General features: G+C 48.7%; 1 protein-coding gene across 2 annotated transcripts in view; it reads right to left on the reverse strand.

Moving 5' to 3' along the window:
- The window catches only part of TNRC18 (trinucleotide repeat containing 18), a 135,113-nt gene that overhangs the window by 65,795 nt on the left and 44,972 nt on the right, over positions 1–24,346 (reverse strand). For both annotated transcript variants that reach the window (XM_084818305.1, XM_084818304.1), the window contains exons 3-7: positions 22,365–22,490; positions 18,430–20,265; positions 5,771–5,873; positions 3,263–3,468; positions 860–1,006 (exon numbers count right to left, since the gene is read on the reverse strand). In XM_084818305.1, coding sequence (XP_084674431.1) covers positions 860–1,006; positions 3,263–3,468; positions 5,771–5,873; positions 18,430–20,265; positions 22,365–22,490 — 2,418 coding nt within the window. The remainder of the gene's footprint in view (positions 1–859; positions 1,007–3,262; positions 3,469–5,770; positions 5,874–18,429; positions 20,266–22,364; positions 22,491–24,346) is intronic.

The following is a 24,346-nucleotide window of genomic DNA, read 5'->3' on the forward strand; positions in this document are numbered from 1 at the left end:
TGCGGTGCTTACATTTACGGGGGGACTAGAGGGGGGGTCTGGGGCCCTTACCTTTTGTGCCAGCCCCCTCAGATACGTTTTTAGAAGGCTACTGTGGTGGGGGGTGATTTGGCTAGTATTCAGGGGAGTCAAAGAGCGTTGTTGTTTTTTATTACAAAAAATAATAAAAAAAAATTCCCCTTCCTCCAGAATTCAAACTTTCTATCACTTTCCGTGATTCGTTTAAAAAAAAAAGAACAGAGAGGCACATTCAGAAGAAGAGATTCATCACAAGAGAAAGAAGGGTGAGGGGAGTTATCTTTGCTTGGACAACCATGGCTCTTGCAGTCCAGGGGTGCAGATAGATCTAGCCACTAGAAAGGTCACATACCCCAGAAAGGACCTACCCATATACTGCAACCAACATATGAGGCTCACCTGAGAGTGCCTCTTCTGAGAGAGGTTTGGAAGACAGCAACAAGGGAGAGGGCCTTTTCAGTGGTGGCCCCCGCAACTGTGGAACACTCTCCCCAGTGAGGCCCGGCTGGCGCCAACTTTGTCATCTTTTCAGCACCAGGTCAAGACTTTCCTCTACTCTCAGGCATTTGAGAGCATATGATGGGCTTTTTATACACCAGTTGTTTTAGTTATGGTCTGTACTGATGTTTTAGTTGTATTATTATGTTTTGGTATTTTAATGGAAATAGTTTTGAGTCCTTTTATATTTTGCATGTGTTAGTAATTTTGTAAGTCGCTTTGGGTCTTTTTTAAGAGAAAGGTGACTAAGAAACTCAACAACAACAGGAACAGCAAATACATAAATAAATACCGTGAGCCTGTAATAGATTCTCTGAGCAATCTCCCTGGCTTAGATACTCACCAAAGTGTGGCAAGTGCTCACTGGGGATGACGACAAGCTGGCCGGACTGAGGATCCCTGGCAAACTGGTACGTGGAAGGGAGTGCTCCCCCCATGCTAGGGGGGAATCCAGGAGCCATGCCTTGGTGCAGAGAAGGGTGGCCAAGTCCTAGGAGGAGAGCAGTCATCAGAAGAGAAATCCAATGGGCAAAACAGCCGCCACCGTGCAACAGGGGCCAATCAATACAATCGTATTTGACACAGCCGATCAACGTCAGCTGACATCTCCATGTGGCAAACAGGGTGCCTCGCTTCAACGCATCCTCCTAGCACGACCTACTGCTTTCAAAAGGGGTAGCGGGTGTAACGTATGCAATGTATGTATGTCTTCTTTACCCTGATCAGCACAAGACATAACAATAGGCCTGAATTGTGGGAGGACAGGAGTTGCTGATATTACGCTGCAATCTTATGCGCACTTACCTGGGAGTAGGCCCCACTGAACACAGCGGGACTTACGTCACAGTGAACGTACACAGGATTGTGCTGTCAGTCCTTTAGGGAGGGTGGGGGAATAGTCAAACAGCTTTTGTACAGTTTCTCTGCCTGGTCACCTGAAGGCTGTCCTTGCTTGCCATAGGCAACTAGATGGGTAAGGGGCTATATTCAAGCCTGAATTATGCACTTTTGAAAACATGAAAACTCAAATGAGATAACTGCACCAAATTATACCAATCATCTCCGTAACTTTTCTTGGCTCGACAAATTGCTTTAAGGATGAAAAGCACAGAATATTTGGCAGTGACAGAGGAAAGAATGTGAGATAAGCTGCAAGGAATACAGAGCAATAGATACATACAGGAGGCAAGGAAATATGGACTGGGGGATATGTGAAGGGAATGGGAACCATAGTGAATGAAAAGCTCCCAAATCCCTCCACCTCATCCCCTGGAAGCTTCATTTCACCCTCCTCATTTCTAAGACTTTAGCATAAAATGGTGTGTGTATGCGTGCGCACACGCACGCACACACTCACTCACGATCACGTTGTAGTTGTCACACATAACACAAAGCCTAGAGCAGGCTAAGATGCTTTTGTTTTTAATTGAACCTATGAATAAAATTTTGATTTTACTAACAAGCTGGTCAGAAACAAGATATTGTTTCAACCTATGTATAATCATATTGTGTGTGTGTGTGGGGGGGTTTCTGCCCTGTAACCATAAGAACTAGGAACCTGTTTTCTTTTTATTTATAATAAAAAGGGAAGTAGGAATGAAACCATCATGTTTCTGTGATTGCTGCCAAATTCTGTGTAGGGGAGAGGTGAAGCACAGAATATGACCAGCGGCCAGAAATAGCCATGCAAATTCCTAGGTCATGACCATGGTGCCTTAACTTTGGAAAAGCAGTCAAGGAAATTATGCTACTGATAGGCAAATAAAACTAACTGATACCTGTGATGGTTGACAACTTATTTATTTTATTTCTATCCTGCCTTTCCACCAAAAAGGTGGCTAACAATAAAATCCAGATTTTTAAAAAAACTTAATTAAAACATAACATTATTGTTGTTCAGTCGTTCAGTCGTGTCCGACTCTTCATGACCCCATGGACCATAGCACGCCAGGCCTTCCTGTCCTGCGCTCTCTCCCGGAGCGTGCTCAAGTCCATAAAACATAACATTAAAAACTAATACATTAAAAACACAACAATAAAAGAAATGAACAGCACCAACCCATATGCCAAAGGCCTGCCTGAATAATAAAAATGTCTTTGCCTGACATAATAGCAACCAGTTGCAATCTTGTATATGACCAGAGGTCCTAGCCCTGTTGTGAAGGTTTGACGCCTACAGAGGCAAAGGGGGAAAAGGACAGGCTTGGAGGCCTGGAGTTTTCTGTTGGGAGGAGATAACCCTGAAAGGAGTAGTTTCATTTCTCCGCTTGTCAGTTTCATTTTGCCACTCAAGTTTCATTTCTTCAGGTTTGAAGCAATGCTTTCAGTTTTTTGGGAGGAGGGTATATAAGGAGAGGGAGCGGGCCAGTAAGAGCAGAGAGACAGCCGGAGCCTGAAGTGAGAGCAGCGTCTGAAGAATGAGCAGGAAGAAGCAGCCTAGAAAAGGACTTGAGATTTGCAACTTTTATTCTCTTGTAATGCTTTTTGTATCACTCAGCTCTATTGTGTAACTACCTTTAGTTGTGATTGCGGGCTTTAATTTACTAGTGAACTGTTGTGGTTAAAAGCTGTGTCTAGAATGTCAGTCACCCCATGCCTACAGCCTAAACCCCATGTTACTGGGAAGGGGAAGTTTAAAAGAAGGAAGATGGGACTCCTAAGGAGGCAAGAGATCCTTACAGGGTTACTCAGGGGGTCCAGGTCATAAGGGGAACCTTGACACCTGTATCCTCCCCTGCAGACTCACCGTAGGGATGGCCTGTTAGCCACATTGAAGAGCTGCCTGTCCTGGGTAACCACGGATGAGTTGCCAGGTGTGAGGCTGGGTCAGCGGACCACCGCCCTGAGCCAGTCAGGGGCGGTCCCCCAGTCACCATGAGGTTGGAGTTCAAGCCATTTGTAGCGCAGCCGGCAGGATGTATCCGAGCAAAGTCAGCCAGTTCTTTGCTTTCTCTAAGGGGAAAGAAAAAGAAAAGAGTTAGGTGCCACAGGCCCTCGCAGGAGATACACGTGCACCAACACTGCCCCAGGATGGACCGAGTTGTACAGACATGTAGCACGCATTAAGTGGGGGTGTGGAAAGGATGTAAATGGTTGATTTAAAACATGCCACAGGTCCATGCTTCAAAATTTGAACAGATGAAAGAGCAGATAATGGCCTGACTTCTTAAAAAACAAGTTCTATTCATCTCCAGCTGCGACCAAGTGGAAGTACATGTACCTGTTCTTGCTTTTATTCTTCCTTTGCTACACTTTCCTCTCTCTGCCTGCTCTCTGTTCTTTCACACTTCAGAACGTCAGCTCCTGTACCTGCCTTTTCTGCTGATGCTGTAAAGCCGGGCTAGGCAGACTTTGTTTTTCACTAGATCCAAGGTCTACCAACCGGAGCCGGGTGCAAAGAAAGATCACCATGGATCATGCTTTGTATGCAGAAGGTCTCTAGTTCAATTCCCGGCATCTCCAGGTAGGGCTGAAAAAATTCCTGCCTGAAACCCTAGAGAGCCACTGCTTGTCAGTGTCGCCAATACTAGGCTAGATGGGTGAAGGCTCTGACTTGGTATACAGCCGCTCCCTATGTAAAGAAGAAACTTTAAAGAAAACCATGGCTGCATAGCCTGGCTCGTTTGGAAGCCATTAACTATGGTTTCCCAGTTGGGACATAACAGGAAGTTATGGTTAACTGCGGCTTCCTGCACACGAAAGGAAGAATGAAGCAGCAGCCTAGGGACTGACTGCAGGTTCATGAAGCTCATGTATATCCTGGTTTACTAAGCCAGGATTTATTCGTCTGAATGTGGTTACTAGCTGTGCCGGGGCTTTGGTACTCCCTCTCAGGAAGGCCTCTGTTGACCTTCCATCGGCAAGTGAAGACCTACTTGTCTAGACAGGCCTTTGGCCTGCTGAGGCAATCCAACGGTGCTGGATTTCCGTGGGCTACTGTTTTTAATTTGCACTGATACTTTTAACCCACCACTTTATTTATTATTGGTTTGAATTGTGGTTTTATTGGGGGGGGGATGTTTGCTTTTATATTGTAGGTGTATATTATTGCACGGGAGAGGTGGGGCATAAACACAAATATTTCTTTATTATTTATTTGCTACATTTCCCCCTGCTTTTCAGATAATTATGGTCTCCCATAGTGGCTCACATTATTATTATTATTATTATTATTATTATTATTATTATTATTAAATGTATTAATCGCCCATCTGGCTGGTCACCCAGCCACTCTGGGCGATGTACAACATACAATAAAAACAGTTTAAAACAATAAAATTCTACAATAAAAACATCAATACAAGAGAAAGAGAGACAGGCCCTGCTGTCAATTTTACAAACCAAAAGGACAAAGACATGCAAGCGAAGGGGAATGGAGGAAAAAAGAAGAGGGAGATCCGTTCTTCAAGGCCAGAACAAGGTGGTGAGCGACATTCATTTAGGGTGCAATCTTATGCATATTTAGACAGAAAAAAGTCCTGCAACTCCCAGCATTCCCCAGCCAAGCAAGGCTGGCTGGGGAATGCTGGGAGTTGCAGGACTTTTTTCTGTCTAAACATGGATAGGATTGCACCCTTAAATACTGATCTTCCCTTGTTGCTGCTCTTGCTTGAACACAACTGGTGGCTCTTGTTCTTTTGGCAGATGGCGTGAATAATTCATAGTTAATCTTCAGTAGCAAGAACACAACTCGTGGCGTTATTCCTGGGCATGCCGGTAGGAGCCAGAATACCCAAAGGCACGGGAATGTACTAAACATCTCTGCGCCTCATCTGTACTTTTGCACTGAAAAGAACACGTTGGCAAAGGAGGCGCTGCGTCATGCCTCTGCCAGTGCAAATGATGAGTTCCCCACCCTCTGATGCTGAAGATAATGGTACTCCCTGTCGTCCAATGTAGGTGGGGAAAGCACAAAGTCTTTCCATCAGGCTACAGCAGAGGGAGATGGGAAGCAGCAGCATTCCCGCAGGTCTGCTGAAAGATCGGCTCCATCTGGTTCCTCGTCTCCCTGAGCTACTTCCATCCCGGCTGCTTATTAAAAGAACGACTATATAACTTTAAGAATTGGTGCCAGAGTTCGGGGGGGGGGGTGATTTCCCTCTTCCCTCCCTGTCCCTTTGTCCTTTTGTGTCGTTTCTTTTTGATTAGAAGCCTGCAGTAGAGACGGTCTTGTTTTTATTGGTGGGGAGCCTGTGTAGAAGGGTAGAAAGGCTTTAAATAAATAGCAATAAATAATAAATAGAACAAACATCACCTCAGGAGTTTCTCCTGGTCTCGTTCCAGACGACTCGCCAGGAGGTGGCTATCTCGATGACGCGGCCGGTCGTCGCCACAGTCGTCATCGGAGCGTCCATGTCCTAAGGCCCAAGCCAAGCACAGTTGACATGAGAGCTAGACTGTCGTCTTGCAAATATGGGTGAATGTTGAGAATTCGCTGACAGACAGTTTAGTTCCATCTAGCTCCCACAGAACTACAATTCCCAAAATTCTCCATGAGAAAATCAATGCGAAAAAAGCTGGTTTAGATTTGCAGTGCAAACCCATGTCCTAAGAACCAGGGCAAGCTTCAAAATTGAGGAGACTCTTGCCAAGGTGCCCTTTGGGGCTCCCTCCTACATCAGTGGACCTTGGTGGGATTACTTGGTAGTGGCGGCAGCAGGCAGCTGGGAGCTACCATTTTAATTTCCCACAATGCCTCTGACATGGCATTGGTTCAGGACATTGTAGGAAATTAAAATGGCACCCTTCTATTTCAGTATTCCACAATGACCCAGAGTAATGCTACATCGGGAGCATAGTGTGGAATCAAAATGGTGGCATTTACCCATTTCTCTGATGAGAGGAGTGCTTTCATGTGACAAACTAAACAATGGTGTTATGGCTGCAGTTTTCACTCGTGCAACATGGCCATGCAACTCAAGACATCAGACTCATACTATTCTGATTTGCTGGTGGTACAAAAATGTCGTAACTATCGCCCAAAACACCAAGATGTTTAATCCAATCCATCTGTCATGATCTCAAGCTTCATGGGGCTCCACTGATTACACAGAACTCCTCGTGTGCAGAAGCTACCATATTCTCTTTTATAAGTTATTATGCCATGCTCCATATATACCCGGGGGAAAGCCTCCTTACTGAATCCCTGTTAAGCAGGCACATCTCCCAAGTAACAAAGACAGAACCTGGTAATCCTACAGGTTTACAGGTCCCTGCACACATCAGACACCTCTGCCCCAAGTCGCTGGATCAGATGGATTGTTCTTTTTTGGTCCTTTCTTTGTTTGTGGCCACCCGTATCTTTTCAACCCATTATAAACATTTCCATTTAGGACAAGAATGTTGTAATTTTAAAAACACTTCCCACACCTTTCCCTGGCACATGGGAAAACAGTAGCTAATCTATGTTGGTTGATTTCAGCCTGGCTTGGACATCTCATCATCATGCTAATAATTCCCCTGGTAAGCTGCTTCTTTATTAATGCTAGATGCCCAGTCCATGGAACCATCAGCCCAACTTTCCTTAGGCTCTCTGTTTTCCCCAGAGTACTCTTCTGCCAATCACTTAGCCAGGCTAAGTCAGGGAGCTGGCACGGCCACCAAGAAAGATCAAATGAAGAGCTGACGCCCACTTGTTCAGCTAGCCCTACAATGTTCTCAACAGTTCAAAATTATATCTCAACAGAGGCAGTGTGCAAAATGGCAGGTTATACCACAGCGCCTTAGCGTTCATGTGAGTGCATTTATACGCGTGTGCACCAGAGACAAGATGCATCCACTCCCCATTCTGATATTTAATTTCTAGAGACCTGGGAAGGGAGCTGAACCCTGAAGAATGACAACACTAGCGACTCAAGCCAACATTTTAACACGGCATCACAAAAAATGCAAAAAGTAGGGTCAAGCTAAGGGTAGTGATTTACTAGGGGGCTGTTTCTGGCACATAGGGGTAGTTGGAACATACAGAAGATTCAGGTAATGTCCCTAGGTGTGAACCTAGGAGTGTAACAAATACACAAGTGTGTCCCTGTTTTTTAACTGCTGAAATGCTTACAGCATATGGAAGGGAGTGAGTGATTGATTTAATGGATGTCTAAGCTGCCTTTTTCAGGGCCAGGCCCTCACAAAGCAGTGTACACAACAGAGACGGTACACAGATTAGGCGGATGCATCATGAGGTTTAAATGATCATGAAGCCGCCCCTAGGCTTCATAGGCCCAACGTAACCTTAAAATTCCAAAAAATGTTAAATAGCTCAGAATCATACAGCTGAAAACACGTTAAAAGAAAGACCCATTAAGGCAAGGCAAGGCAAGGCAAGGCAAGGCAAGGCAAGGCAAGGCAAGGCAAGGCAAGGCAAGGCAAGGCAAGGCAAGGCAGCCTGGAAGAGAGATGTTTTTTTAAGGCTCACTCTAAAGCCTGCAATGAAGAAGCCAAGCATAATTCATTCGGAAGGAAGAATTGACACTGGCAGTTATAGTCTCTTGTCAAGGCCTCTACACTAAACCTTTTCTGTGAGGCCTGCCAGTCCTACAACTAAAACACACAACCATGTATTTAAAGGCTGGCTGATTTGGGTTATTTTAGAGCTCGCTAAACCAGGCCAACAGACAGTCTCAGTCAGCCTAGAGGTGTGTCCCTGTCCTGCCCCCCTGCAAAGTCCTCCCCATTGAGGGTTCTTTATTTATTTAATAAAATGCCTGGCTGCCCATTAGGTTGGCTGGAAAGAGAACCAATTTTGGTGTCGGACTGGAGTCCACCTCCCCACCCCTTCCACCGACGCTCCTCTTCTTGTGTACGCCAACTCGGCCTTGGCAGCCTTTAAAAAACAAACCAATGATTACTCTGATGTTTATTTTGCAAGCAATATTATTATGCCAAGCTGTTCGTTGTACAGGGGTGCCTTACGGCGGCCCACCGCTACCACAAATGACACCACCAACAAGCAACATCGTCCCTGCTTCCTAGCTCATGAAAAAACGCCGTCCCTGTCGCTGCGATGGGATAGCCTCTCCCTGCCGCCCCAATTTACAAACCGGCAATTGTCTCTCACAACTCAATGGCCGGTCTTGTCTTTATAAATACACTGACATGACGCACGAAGTGCATACAAAACTCAATCAGTTATGCACAGAGTAAAAAGGAAAGGCGGGGAAGAGAGTCTCGGGCCCGTTTCCTTGGCGACGGACGCCCCGCATTAAATACGTGTAGGTTCACTTGCCAAATACTACAAGATTAGCCAAGTAAAGCCCTTGCTTTTCTCTTTCTTAAAAGGTTTTGAACATTCAAGCACCCTCCACTCGGCGCAAGCAAACTAATGTTATTAGTAAAACGTCTCTTGGCACACAAGGACGGGAAAAGGGGTGGAGGGCGCGGTGAGGGGGAGAGAAAAAGGAAGGCCTTGTTTTCCTTATGAAAGCCAATTCCATTGCTTAGCAACAGCCCGGGCGGCCTGACAGAATGCCACCTTGTTTGCAGGCTTTTAGTTCTGCTCAGTAAATTACATTTAACGCAGCCGGCGGGCGGGGTGGGGGGCAGAGCAGGAGCGGGGTGGGGAGCGGGGGACCCTTAAGACCGGCTCCAACAAACAAATCTCCGTTGGCTACCAGACCCGTCTCTCGGCTCCAGCCAAGGCAGGGACAAGAGGGCCGAGGCTGTGGGAACCGAGAGTGAGGCGGAGTAGAAAGCGCTTGCCAGCAGAGAGGAAAAATGAGGCCCCGAGACAAAAGCGCTGAACTCCGTGTCGGATTGATAGATGTCCAAGTCTCCCTCTTTCTAAAATGTGGAGAGAGGGAGGGGAGGCCTCTCCATCGGGACGAATACATCTGCCTCCCTCCAGGCTATCTCAGGGCAGATAAGCCGTGTCATGAGCGCATCTTGGCATAGCCGGAAGGATGGAGAGATGGGCGGTTGTGGCCAAAGAAAAAGGCTAGGTTGGAGGCCCAGCTGATGCAAATGGAAAGGCGCATGGCTTGGGAGCTGGCGTCAAGCCCACCCTTACCCCAGCCCCAATTGACTGGAGTTTCTTTCTCCCCACTCATAAATATAGGGAGCACTCTGCAAGTCCTATAATGAAAATGCCTTCATTCTTTTTCTTGCACTGGCACGCAAGCATGCACGCTCTCTCTCTCTCTCTCTCTCTCTCTCTCTCACACACACACACACACACACACACACACGCACACCGTCTGGGGAACCATCACATTGCCTCAATCAGTGTGTCCAAAAAAAAAAGTCCCTTCCATCTCACAGTTCGAATCTTACATGCATTTAAACAGAAGTGGGGGAACGCTTTCATGTGGGACCCCCGTGTGCTAAATTTCAACTCTGGCCACAACGTGCCATAACTAATAAATAACTAATTAGTCTCAGGGGTGTGGGGTTGGAAGAGACCACAGGGTGTACATTTAATTTTTTTAATACGATTTATTTTAGGAGGGTTTCATCCAAGATGGTTTACATCACACAGAATCTGAGCTTTGACACACTGATACTACACAATATTTATAATATTTCATACAAGGCTTTTTTCTGTTTGAGAAATGGACAGCAACTCCCGAGCCCCCTCAAACTCAACAGTAGTATGAATTGTCAGTTTATTCTATATATGGGTTTAATTTTTTTTTATCTTTCTGGTTCTCTCTCCTTCCTTTTCCTTCACTACGGCACAGCATACATATGAACTTACATGTTTCAAATCAACTCTACCCAATAATCACTCATATAGGTCATATTGTTCTAGAAAAGGGGCTCACATATTTCCCCAAAATATGTTATTTTTGGACCAACACTCAGTGCCAGAGCATATGCTTTGCATGTAGAAGATCCCAGGTTCAAACTCCAGCATCTGCAGTTAAAAGGGGATCAGGTTATGATACTGAGCTAGAGGGACAAATAGTTTAATCAGGAGGTATGAGGCAGCTTCCTACGTTCCTCTTCTGGGTGCTTCGCTGTTTGGATTTGATCAATTATTTTTCACAAACACTTTCCTACCCACTCACTCTGGGTTTAGCAAATACACTCTTAATTCAGACATCCAACAACAACCTCAACACGCAACCTTATAGTCCATGGAGGGTGGGGTGGGGGATTAAATGGAAATTGTTTATCGGAAGAGAATCCGCTTAATACCAGGTCAGATTTAAGTAGTTCCCCCACCCCACACAGTGGCTGTTCGCCCTACTGGGCAAAACACATTGATTTTTTTTAAACAGGGAATGCATGAAGGTATAAGGCTGGGAGGCTGATGACAGATAACGCTCCGTTTTGCTGAGTAACTCCTTTGGTCCATCTAACTGCATTTTCTCTACCCTGATGCCAGGGTTTCAAGCTGAGAAGGGTCTGTTAGTGCTACCTAGGTTTTTTTTACTGGAGGATGAATCTGGGACTGTCTTTATGCAAATCATGTGCACTGAGCTATACTTGGAGCATACTATTCTCATTCCAAGATTTACTGCCTAAAGCAGAGGTGGGCACCCTGTAGTCCTCCAGATATCATTGGACTCCAGCTCCCATGAGCCCTAACCACTGGCCACGCTGACTGGGGCTGTAACACAAAAAGGGCCATGCTGGATCAGACCAACAGCTTCTCTAGTCCAGCATTCTGTTTCCACAGTGGCCATCCAGATGTTTATGGGAAGCTCACAAGCTAGACATGAGCGCAAGAGCACCCTCTATCTCATGAGTAGCAAGAGCAACTGGTATTCAGGGTCCGTCATTATCCGGAGGGCCTTAGGTTGCTCACCTTTGGCTTAAAGCCTCTTCCCACCCCACTGCTGTACACTGCAGAGATCTCGACTCCATGTGCCATATTCATTTACCCTGCTGGGACCACCACCACTTTAACATCGCAGGAAGGTATGTGAGTTCCTCTGGCTAAAGATATACTAGGGAAAAAAACCACAGAATTGTCCTACAGTGTATTATCAGCAGTCCAAAAGCACCTTCCTATGGTGTGTGAAATGGCAGCCTGTGCATAGTGCCTTATTGCTCATGCACAGCAGCTTATACACATGTTCACTAGAGACAAGGTGCATTCGTTGCCGCTGCTGCCAACACCCCACTCTGAAATGTAACTTCTAGGAACATAACCTCCTTGCAGAGGGAATGGAACCCTTAACAATGACAACTCTAGTGACTTGTATTAACATAATGTTCCCGAGTTATCCCTACAAGGCTAAACAGGCACAGTGATTTTCCAGACACAGGGACCATAAAACAGGGATTGCCCTTGGAAAATACAGACAGTTGGAATTTACATCTTTAGAAATCAGGATAAGGACCACAAAGACACACACACACACACACACACACACACACAGGTTGCCAACCAACCAGAAAAACAAAACAAGGTTTTGGGCCAATTGCAAGCAGAACAAGAAGAGCCAGGTCCCATTTTCTCCCCTTTAACCATCTCCCCTCCCTTTTAGCTGTGGACGTCAGCCTTCCCCCAAACCATGACCCTCCAGCTGTTTTTGACTACAACTCCCATCAGTCCAGCATGGTGAATGGTCAAGGATGATGGGGTATATAGTCTGAAACATCTGAAGGCTGCCCAATTGGGGACAACACCAAGCCAAAACAAGACAAAAACCCTCAGCCTCACCTCCTGACCCAAAGGCCTCCATGCCCGAACCTTCCAAAAATTGCTCAACTCCATCCCTTGGCCTGCCAAAAGCCGCTGGGCTCCACCCATGTCCCAGACCCAGTTTAGTCTCCTGGCTCCACCACTGCCATCACCCCTAGATCCATATTTGATCAACAGATTGGCCAATTCTTCCCTTTTTTTAAAACCAGACAAGTGTCCAACGTAGGGATTTTAATTATAAAGTGCATACTGCACACAGACACGCCTCTTGACCCCTCGCAATTATGCATGTTAAAGATCAGCACCCCACTTTGGGATTATTTTATAATGGAAAGCAGGTCAGAAAAGACTTAAATAATGCTGGAACATGGATCTCATCACCAACCAGAGGTATTTTGTTTGTTTGTTTTAAAAGGTGACCAAGGGAAGATTCACTCTTAAGGCTGCTGCAACCCTAGACATAGTTACCTGGGGAGTACGTTCCATGGAACACAATGGGTTTTACTTATGAGTAAATATGTAGAGCAGCTTTCCTCAACCTAGTGCCCTCCAAATGTGTTGGACTACAGCTCCTAGCATCCCCCAGCATCTCCAGGTAGGGCAGGAAAAACTCCTGCCTGAAACCCTGGAGAGCCGCTGCCAGTCAGTGTCGACAATACTGGGCTAGATGGACCCATGGTCTGACTCAGTATAAGGCTGCTTCCTATGTTCCTCTTTAGGGAGGGTAGAGCTCCTGCTTTGCATGCACAAGGTCCCAGGTTCGATCCCCAGCTTCTCCAGGTAGGGCTGGGAAAGAATCCGGCCTGAAATCGTGGAGAGCCATTGCTGCCAGTCAGTGTCAACAACACTGAGACAATCGTTTGACTCAGTATAAGGCAGCTCCCTACGTTCCTGTAACCACCCTCACCCCCTGTAAAATTCTGCAAATGAGGCAGTGCGATTGCATAATAAAAGCCTCATCTGGGAGCACCCTGGATCTACTGAAACTAAAAACCCTGGATACTGATACAGTCTGAGGCCAGACAGAGGGTAAGAAGAAATGTTCCTGTCTGTATATACAATAACAATAACTATTCCCTCCACCAACTTGGATTAGAGAGGACCTCAGGTTAAAAAAAGTCTGGCTGTATATCAGCCTGCCCTTGAAGAATTGTTGACATGACTTGAACCAATGGGTGGGAACTGCAGGAAAGCAGGCTTTGGCTAAACATTAGGAGAAACAGTGGGACAACCTACCCTGGGAGGAGGCGGTGAGCTTTCCTGATTTTCAATGCCCTTTTTAAAAAAAGATCTCCTCCTCCTGTACTTATATTTGTAATACCACAGTGACACCCCATGGCCAGTCCAATTCATTGCACGATGGATTGTTCAGGAAAGGTTTTCCAACCATAAACCCCAGTTTCTAATTCTGACAGAAAGAAATATTTGAAGTCTGCATTCAGTTGGGAAGGAGCCACCCGCAATTACTGCACATCCCATAAAAATTAAATGCAGCAGCATTCAAACAAAGAGGTCGGACATTTGGGCTGGGAGAAATTAGAAGGCTTTAAAGTCAAAGAAGGGAGAGGGGGTGTGACTAACCGTGAATGTGCGAGGTTGGGCAGGAAATATTCTTCTGTTTAGGAGAGAAGGAACATATGCATAGGATAAAAATAAACACAGCCTCTCCCCGCCCCTTTGCAGTGAGGAGAAAGGCAGTGGAAGGTTTGTGCTTTGCTGCTTATTGGACTTAAATACACATTTTGCCAAAAGGGGGGGGGGGGGGCTGTCTCATGGGCTGTGCAAACTCAAAAATTCTGTGTCCGGGTAACTGTCACTCTGCACACCAAAAAGCTGAAACCTGTGTATCTCTTTTTAGAAATGCGCATTCTGTAATCATCTCTCTGCCACAGTACTGCCCAGGCTGGCTGACATCAACTACCCCCTGTCATGCAGAAGCATGCAAAACACCCTCTAGATAGCCACTGCCACCTTTGCTTTGCAAGAATAGAATACATGCAGTTGGCTATGCTGGCTGGGGATGATGGGAGTTGTGGTCTGGAGGGAGCCAGGTTAGGGAAGGGTGCCCTAAACTGTTGAGGATCAAGTTACTGATGGGCACAAGAAAGAAGGTCTTTGGGTCAGTGGGCCCTCATTTGTGGAGCTCGACTCCACTGAAGCTACATCAAGCCCCTTCATTGTGGCCTTTAAGCGGGCCCTAATTTCTTTACTATTGCCTTCTTTTAAATAAGAGTAAAGGCAGCCATCAGCGAGACCACATCACTCCAGTGCTGAAGGAGTTGCACTGGTGACCAGTCGTTTTCCAGGCCCAATTTAAGGTGTTGGCATTGACCTTTAAAACCCTATATGGTTCCAGCCCAGGCTATCTTAAGGAGTGCCTCCAACAGCACCAGACAGGCCGCTCAACGACATCGGCCTCGGAAGGCCTTCTCTCTGTCCCATCAGCCAGGACAGCTAGGCTGGTGAGGACTAGGGAGAGGGCCTTTTCTGTGGTGGCCCCCACTCTGTGGAATTACCTCCCTAGTGACCTCCACCATGCCCCCTCTTTGATGAGCTTCCCCCAGGCTTTGAAAACCTGGCTGTTCAGGTGGGCATTTGGGGTGGGTTAGGGTTTTTTAGAGTAATGTTGTTTTGTTCAGTTGATTATGCAAATTTGTTGTATTTCGTGTTGTTATTTGTATTGTACGCCCCCTAGAGTGGCCAGGTAGCCGGCCAGATGGGCGGCTAATAAATCAAATAAATAAATAAGGAAGGAAGGAATCGGGCCCTGTATATCTGATGTGGATTAAGCTGTAATTATTTATTTGATTTTATTGCTTTTACCAGGCCATATGCTTGGGGGGGGGGGGTACTGCTGGATCTTGTTTATCTTATATCTATGGTGTTTTACAGTTCTAAATTTTTGGAAAATTATACATCAGAAGCCGCTCTGGGAAAGTTTTGACCTAAAATATGACCTACAAATATTTTGAATAAATAAATAAAATAAAAGCACTCTGACTGCAGTACTGAGCTTAAGCTCTCTAAAGTTGCCAAATGCTGCTTTCACACATTCTGCCATCTTAGGTTTAGTGCCCTTGAACATGTGCAGAGTGACTCCTTCTGTGGAATGTTGTTTAAAAAAAGAAACACCTAAAGGCAAAGCACCTCTAAACATGCACAGAAAACCAGTTCCTTTTGACAGGAACTCAAAACTGCACTCCTTATCTACCCAGACAACGTTTTGCTATTGGATGAACTAAAAATATAAATGGCTTCTAGTCCTGATGACTACATGCTACCTCCAGTATCAGAAGCAGTGAGCCCATGTACACCTGTTGCTGGGGAACATGGGCGGGAGGGTGCTGTTGCACTCATGTCCTGCTTGTGGGTTTACCATGGGCAGTTGGTTGCCACTGTGTGACCAGAATGCTGGACCAGGTGGACCCTTGGTCTGATCCAGCAGGGCTCTTCTTATGTTCTTAATGAATGAATTACGGCATAAGAGATGGACCTAAGCAAATAATGACCTTCAGTATGTATAACACCTGAAGCAGCAACAGCAACTTTCAAACAATGAAAGAAAAGTGGCCCTAGGCATGTGCAAAGAGCCCACTGAGTTTTGTATTACAAAACTGCATCATACAGAAAGAATGGGAATAACAACGAAAAAACCAAGACTTGCTTCTTCTCCTCCTCCCATCCCCGTGCTTTATATTCCCCTGTTCTAGCAACCAGCCTGGAGAATGACATTCTGGCCAGACCAACATCTCGAGCTCCTGGCTGCCTCGCTGCACCCGTGACCAGTCAAATCGGTTTGTAACTGGAGGCCTCTGACATCAACACTTTGGCGCTGTTTCCACGTGATGTCTGCCATGTGCAGACTGCTCTATGCATCAGCGATCATCGTGTGGCGAGCTGCTTGCGTGACTGACCGCATGGATTGCACGAGTCTAACAGCACAGCACCACAAACTTCAATAAAAGGAAGGTCTGTGGTTGCGCGGTGAGTCTCACTCGATCCTTGGTTTGGGGATGTGAAGCCTAATTCCAGGTCAGACTATTGGTCCAACTAGTTCAGCAGTGCCTGCTCTGACAGGCAGCGGCTCTCCAGGATTTCTGGCAGAGAAAGGGTTTTCTCATCACTTGCTAGCTGTGGAGACAGGGCCAGCGCCAAGGGTAGGCACGGCTGGGTCCCTGCCAAGGGCCCACACCCTAGCAGGGGACCACTGACAAGAGCCCCCTGGAGTTGCTCCTCCTCTTCACTGGTGCAACCTGCTTCTTCACCAGCCTCTTGCCCCGGCCCAGACAACAGTGGTGGAGAGAAGGAGGAGCAGCAGATGCCACGGCCTGCTTTCTCCCTGGCTCTCTCCTGTCCAGCAAGCCTCACGCAAAGGTGAGGAACAGGATGAGGACCAAAAGCGGCTGGTGACACTGGTGGGAGGGGAGATTTACTGAGGGGGGGCCCATGGAGGGTGTCTTGTCCAAGGGCCTTCGAAAACCTGGAGCCAGCACTATGCGTAGATACCGGGAATTGATTTACAAGCAGTCTCTATACCAGGGGTGCTGAGGTCTCACACCCCTCAGCCACCAACCATTTGGTGGCTTCACGGCTTTTGTGTAGTTTCCCCCCCCCCATTCTAAAAGGTTGAAATGTCTCTCCTAAGGCTAAGGCACAGCCAGTAAGAGCGTTAAGCGAAAAGATGCTGGATTGTTTTGGTGTTTGGCCCTACCCCCTTTTGCTTTTGGCCACGCCCACCCCTGGAGTGTGGCCCCCGAGAGCTTCTCTGAGCAGCTCGGGCTGAAAAAGGTTCCCCAGCCCTGCTTTAAAAGCAGTCTCTGTACAGCGCCCGAAACACGCTTTGTTCAACGATCCCCTCGCCTCCCTTTCCTTGGTTCAACTCTATGAACACCCCCTTATTTATTTATTTAACAATATGTATGAATTGCTTATGTTGACGACAAAGTGAAAAAAAAAGTTATGTAGAGGATAAGATTATCTTCCTGAGAAAGCCTGTTGGAAAAGGTCTATTTTCAGCAGGTGCCGAAAACCCAGAAGGATTGGCGTCTGCCTAATTTGTAGCGGCAGGGAGTTCCAGAGAGCGGGCACTATGATACTAAAGGCCCTGTTCCAAGCTCAGTGTCCTGCCTCGACCGGAGGCGTCCTCCTCAGAGGAGGAGCTAGAGGCCCCAGAAGCCCAGGGCACCCCAGATCAAGGATTCCCCCCCAGAGCCTGAACCCTCAGGGGGAGTGGCTGCAGGGCCATCCCTGTCAGGAGAAAGGGACCCTGCCTCTGAGGCAGAGGCTGAGCCACCCCTGATCCCCGGGAGCGTCGTCGCCTCAAGCGACAGGCCAGCAGGGCTCCTGTGCGAAGGAGCGCTCGCCTCCAGAACAGGTCTCCCCAGGAGAAAGGGGCTCCTCGGAAGTAGGCTCTGGGACGGGAGCTCTGATTGCTGCAGCTGAGCTCTGGGTGGGGTCTGGCTGGCTTTGGGCTTAAAAGCCTTCACTGGAAACCCAGCCAGGGTTGGAGCAACTTGGTCCATCCGGCCTCTGCTGTGTGCCTCGCCTCCTGAATCGTGCCCTGAAACTGATGCTCTGTTGCCTGACCTTTTGGACTGCTCGACACCCCTGCTTCTGGACTGCGGAACATACCTGACTGACTTACTCTGTTGGACCTCTTGCTTGTGATCTGGACTACTCCTGCTGCCGCCTTGTTGCCTGACCGCCGGTGTTCTGACCTCTGCCTGCATTCTGACCACTCCCCCCTTAGCTTAAATCTCCTTGGGCTGAAACCCGTGTGCGTGACCATTTGCTTGCCAACTTGACTCCTCTATTGCCTCGCTCCCTTGCTTGCAAACAGCCAAGACTCGATCTAGAGCAGGGCACCATGGCGGACTGGATCTCCGAAATGCTGGGTACCATCAGGAGGGTATCTCCTGATGAGCACAGCAACACAGCAGGCTAGCGGGGAATCAAGCAGAGGTTTGTGATCGATCTGGAGATTGCCAGCTAACAAGAGCTGCCCTCTCTGCCGCCCTCCCAGCACCAGGGCCAGCCCAAGACATTTTGCTGCCTGAGGCAGAGCAGCAAATGGTGCTCCCCACTCAACCAAGTCAAGGTGCGTAGTACCCAAAGTTGGCTGAATTATTTTGGTGCATGTGGCAGAAAAGGCCATCAGCACTTCTCCCCCTCTATGGCAGCAGAAATATAACAACGGGATAAATAAATAAATAACAACTTGCTGCCCTGTTATGACACGCAGAATTTGCTGCCTGAGGCGACTGCCTCACTCTGCCTCATGGCAGGTCCGGCCCTGCCCAGCACGCTGCTCTGTGCCCATGTCCTACCTTTGACGTTGCTCAGAGAGATGGAGCGATCGCGGTCCACCAGGCTGGGCGCCATCTTGTTGCCGCTGCTGTTGTCCTTCTGCCGGGCCACGGCCACAGCAATGCCCACGGGAAGATGCCTCACTTCCCCCTCTCCCTGAGACACGATGCTCTCACGCCCGAAGGACTTGGCGCTCTCGGGCCGCTCAGGCTCCTTCTTCAGCTGCTTGCCAGCTGGGTGGGGCAGCAGCTGCTGGATCTTGGACGCGCCCTGCTGGCCAGGGTCGAGCTTCATGTTGCCGAGGCCTCCGAACGGGCTCTTCTTGCCGCTGCCCTGGCGGGCCGACGTCTCCTTGGCAAAGCTGCCACTGTACTTGATGAGGCTCTGCATGGCGGAGCCTTCGCCGTGAGAGGTAGGGTGGAGGCTGTCGGTGGCACTGCGGGGGCCCGCCGCCGAGGACCGCTGCAGGGTGCTGGAGTCGAGGTACGCCTTCTTGGCTTCTTCCTCCACCCGGTTGGCATGGTTGTGCTGGGCGGCCAGGACGGCCATCTGGGTGGTGGCAAAGTTGCCCATTTCAAAAGGCTTCCATTTCTGTTCGGGAAGCTTCAGTTGCTGGCCGTGATCGAGATGTTGCCGGGAGGAGGAGGAGGTGGAGGAAGAGGAGGAGGAGGAGTCCAAAGTGCAGTACATCTTTGCTGCCTCTTTGCAACCAGATCTTTGAAACCGGTCCCGCTCACAGGAGCGGTGTTCGGCCTCCAGGCCTGGTTTGAGCAAGTCTTTCGAGGCAAGGAATTCCCTGCTTTCCGGGGAGCTCAGCCTCGGCCGGCTCAAGAAGGTATCTGAAGCCCCCTGTTTCTTCAGTGCCATGGAGTTGGCCCTGATCACGGAGCCCTTCTCCCGTAGGACTTCCATCCTTTTGGCATCTCCGTGGACAGGGAAATCTTGGGACAAGAGGTTGCGAGGGGCATCGCCCAGGCACCTCTCTGGCAAAGCCTGCAAGACGCCCACTCTGGCAGCGACAGGGGTGTCCTTCTCTTTCGCTTTGCCGTTGTCCCGGGCCTGGGAGGCGATCTGGATAGGGCCAGTCCTCTCGTCGTAAGCCTCGACGGAAGGCACAAAGGTGGGAGCGATAACTTTGTGCTCCCTGCCGGGCTCCTTGGTCAACGGGAAGATGGTGTACATGTTGGAATGGACAGGTTGGGGAGGGAACGCGGAGGAAGGGGGGAGCTTCCCGGGTTGGGCCGGGGAGGGGCAGCTGCAGGCCATGTGCAAAGTGGCCACCGAGCCCATCACAGAGTCTCCCCGTTTCAGCCTGTCGGGGTGCGCGTGAGTGGAAGGCCTCATGTTCTCATCGTGCCTGTTGGGCTCCTTGGCACAGCGATCCTGCTCGGAGCCCAGTGCTTTCCCCAAGAGGTCCCCTCCGCCGTTGCAGTTGCTGAGCGAAGAGGTCTGCAGCGGGTTCTTGGACTTTGGTTCTCCGCTAAGGATCCCCCGATTTGGCATGTGTTCGGCGAGGAATGGGGACAACCGCTCCCCAACCTTGATGGCCTTCTCGGGGCCGCTCACTTTCCTGTCGCTGTCGGGCTTAGTGTCCTGGGTGAGATCCACCACACTGTGGGGACGGGGCTCCTCTCGCAACTTGCCCTCCTTCTTGGCCACAGGCAAGGAGAGATCGCTCCGGCACGCCCGCTCCTTGCCAGCTGGGTCTTTTGCGCCATCTTTTGAGCTCCTGTGCAGCTGCCCAAGTTCCTTCTCGCGGAGCAGGGCTCCAGAGGCATGGTTGGCCACCACCCTTGAGGGGGGGCCTTGAGGGTGCAAGGCAGACTGTCCTGCATGGCCAGCCAGGTAAAACCCATCTGCAAAACAAGTAGAAAAAAAGTTTGATTCCCCTATATGGGACTAGACATTGATCAGGGATGTGCATTCCATATTATCATTCTGCCCAAACATCCCTATTCACATAAAAAGATGTATCCAGACACCTCAACAGGGCTGGGATGAACATCTCAGCGCAGAGGAGGAAACACATCCACTTCAGCAATGCACATGGATGGATCTCTTTCTCTCTCTGGACTAGAGCCACTAATCAACATTCCGTCTATTTCTGATGTCCAGGCTATGAGTGCTGCTGCTTATTTATCCCCCACCCCGCCCCGATCATTACCCACCCTGAACATTTAGGGGAACCCCAAGGTTTGCAGAAGTACAAAGATGTTTTAGAACCACGGTGGGGACTCCAAAAACAGCCCTATGAGGACTACTCAGGAGCTGGAATGTTGTCTGTTATGGGGGGGCAGGAAACCAGGGGGAGCTGATTGAAATGCAATGGCTGGAACCTGAAACAGAAGTACTTCACCCTGCAACATTTTGTTGCACTTGTAATAATCCTAAAACTGGGGGAAGTCTTGTTAGGCAAGACAAGAAGACCTGTTAGGCAGGCAAGAAGGCAGTTTGGGATTTACTGGTAGGTCTCTGGGTGATTTCCCGCAGATCTGCAAGGATTTCTGACTCTCAATAGTTTAACAACAGCAGCAACAAAATTGCTCTCCCCCACCCTAAATGATACTGCTGAAATGGACAAAGCTTGGGGTAACCAGGAGTGATTTTTGTGTGTGGAAGGACTGTGAGCTCCATTCAGTTCCAGTACTCCAAAGAAATTCCTGGGCTCAGAATGCTTCAATTCTATATCTTTTGCACCAAGCTCTATTTGGTGGGTCTGGGGATGCTAGTAAAAAGAGATTCTGCAAGCGTGAAGTCTGCCAGCCCCTGTTATACAGGACACCAGCCTTCACAGGAACACATAAAGCTGTCAGATTGCAGCCCGTTCAGCCTTCCCCAACCTGGAGCCCTCTAGGTGTTTTGGACTCCCAATGCCCATCAGCCCCGCCAGCATGGCCAATGGTCAGGAAGGCTGGGAGTCGTAGTCCAAAACATCCAGAGGGCACCAGGTTGAGGAAGGCTGATCTAGATGGAAGGGAGCAGAGTCTTTCCCAGAATAGAACGTAAGAAGAGCCCTGCTGGATCAGACCCAGGGTCCATCTAGTCCAGCACTCTGTTCACACAGTGGCCAGCCAGCTGTCCACCAGGGACCCACAAGCAGGGCATGAGTGCAACAGCACCCTCCTGCCCATGTTCTCCAGCAACTGGTGCACATAGGCTCGCTGCCTCTGCTACTGGAGGTAGCACAGAGCCATCAGGACTAGTAGCCATTGATAGCCTTCTCCTCCATGAATTTGTCTAACCCCCTTTTAAAGCCATCCAAATTGGTGGCCATCACTGTGTCTTGTGGTAGCGAGTTCCATCGTTTAACTCTGCGCTTTGTGAAGAAGTCCTTCCTTTGATCTGTCCTGAATCTCCTACCAATCAGCTTCATAGGATGACCCCTGGGTTCTAGTATTTTGTGAGTGGGAGAAAAATGTCTCCCTATCCAAAGTCTCCACACCAGGCATAATATTGTAGACCTCTATCATGTCTCCCCTCACCCTCCTTTTTTCCCCAAGCTAAACCATCCCAGCTGTTGCAACCTTCTCTCATAGGGGAGATGCTCCAGCCTGTTGATCTTTGTAGTTGCCCTTTTCTGCACTTTTTCCAGCTCTACAATATCCTTTTTTTTAGGTGTGGTGACCAGAACTGGACACAGTATTCCTAGATATAATATCTGAACTCAGGGCTGCTGTCTGAACCTCAGACCCGCAAGCCAGCTCTGCGCCTCTGGCTTTCCCCAGAAGGCTCTGCCCTCTTCCCTAACCCTGCCCTTTCCCCTGCCCCCCCACTGGGCCGATAGTTTGGTGGTTTCCAAGCTTTTGCATAGTTTCCCCCCGCCCCATTCCAAAAGGTCGAACAGCTCCCCTAATGACTCTCTTCTTCCGCAGGCAAAGCACACATGGAGGTGGTGGGAAATGTTCGGCAGCTTGCAAGGAGGCTGAGAGTGCAAGGAAGAGAGAGGCCGACTAACCTTTCGGAGATTCAAAGAGACTGTGCTGGCCCAGCTGAGCAAGCAAGGGACTCCCGCTGTTATGGGGTTCCAGGTGGCTCAAGGGAATGTATGATGGGTACAGACTGTTCGGCAGGTGGGAAAAACCTGGACACAAGACAGGGGGAAAGAGGAAAATGAGGTCAACACTTCACTATTTTAGACGTTAACGGCACAAACGCATTCCATGCCACTCCTAGAGGGCTTATGTCCACGGAAGCTTACGTTACAATAAAACTGTTAGTCTTTAAGGTGTTCTCTACTCTCCATGTATTTTTCCTGTGAGAACCAACCCTGCCCCCCTTCTCTGGGATTCTGGCTTGGCGTGAATGAGACACACACAACCTGTTTGCTCTAGCTTTGCTTCTCCCTGCTACAATGCCTGCTAAACAAACCAGGAAGGGTTAGTTTAGCACGTTGCCTGAAGCAGGATTCCTGGCTTGACACTCCCTTAACAAGCCAGAGTTGCGAGCCAGGGTTTGTTTCAACTTATGATTCCTGGCCTGTTGGGGAGTGACAAGCCAGGAATCTTGGTTTGGACAACGTGGAGACATGGAAGCTAAGTTGCAAGTGAGCATGTGAGGATTCCGGGCTTGCCGCTCCCTTAACAAGCCAGAGGATTCCCCGCTCCCCGCTCCCTTAACAAGCCAGATTCCTTTCAAGGGAGCAAGTGAGGATTCCTGACTCACCGCTCCCTTAACAAGCCAGAGTTGCGAGCCAGGGTTTCTTTCAGCTTATGATTCCTGGCCTGTTGGGGAATGACAAGCCAGGAATCTTGGTTTGGACAACATGGAGGCATGGAAGCTAAGTTGCAAGTGAGCACGTGTGAAATTGCAGAATGTGCAGAACAGGGGTGCACAACCCATGGTCCTCTGTGACCTTCACTATGCTCCCCCAAGGGTGCCCTGATCCCCCCACAGCTGCCAAATTCAGCACACACACCGATTTCTCCGCTCCCTCCCCCAGAGGTCTTCACACAAATTACTCTTTCCCTCCACTGCTAGCAGTAAAGGAAGAGTGATATGCATCAGGACTGTTGGGATTTACGTGTGTTGCCCCCCATTTATGGAATAATCTCCCAGATGAGGCCTGCCTGGTGCCAACGTTGTCATCTTTTCGGGGCCAGGTTAAAACTGGCCTCTTTCTGGCATTTGGCAGCATATAAGGAGTCTCTTTGATTGTCTCTGGCTGATAGCTTTAAATTGCTTTAGATATATGTTGCTGTTGTGTGTGCTACTCGTTCTTTGTTGTTATGTGAATGGTTTTATACTTTATATGATGTGCAGTATTTTAATTTTTTTTAATTTTTGTGAACCGCCCAGAGAACTTCGGCTATGGAGCAGTATAGAAATATAATAAATGAAATGAAACGTGCACACACACGTGTATATGCACGAGTGTGTATAACTACATCGCATCCAGCCCTTGGAGCCGAAAAGGTTGTACACCCCCGGCGCAGAAGGACAGTTTGGACAGGAGGTGGGCTGCAGTGCTTTCTGGGTTTTCTTCCTGCCACATCCGCCTTGTCAAAAAAGTGGGGAAAGTGTTGGCAATGAGTGACATTTCCCCGAAAAATGGGTTCCTAAAAGTGCCCAGCGGGCAGCACCTGTACATTCAGAGTAAAGCTTGCTTAAGCTCTTGTGCAACCACATCGGCCGCAGGGACAGGCTTGTGCGCTGCTGAAAGGAAACAAGAAGTTCAGCGCATGGCAGAAACTTCCATGCACAGGCTTCGGTTTGCTTCCTTCCAAATCTCATGCTTGCATGACACAGCTGGCTCTGGGTTCCGCAATAAAGGAAACGGATCTCCGTGTGCTGCGTCACATACACACAGCACTTTGGTTTGAACGTTCCAAATCTTGAAATGCTCTGAAAATGTGGTTTTTATGCTTAGGGTCACTAGCGAGATGGTGGTTAAACCAGAAAAACAGTTTGCCAGGTTTGGGTCATGATAAACAGTGAGTC

Source organism: Heloderma suspectum, chromosome 12 (genome assembly GCF_057233095.1).
Source record: "Heloderma suspectum isolate Gila_16-S chromosome 12, 16-S_ref, whole genome shotgun sequence".
In the NCBI taxonomy this organism is placed as follows: domain Eukaryota; kingdom Metazoa; phylum Chordata; class Lepidosauria; order Squamata; family Helodermatidae; genus Heloderma; species Heloderma suspectum.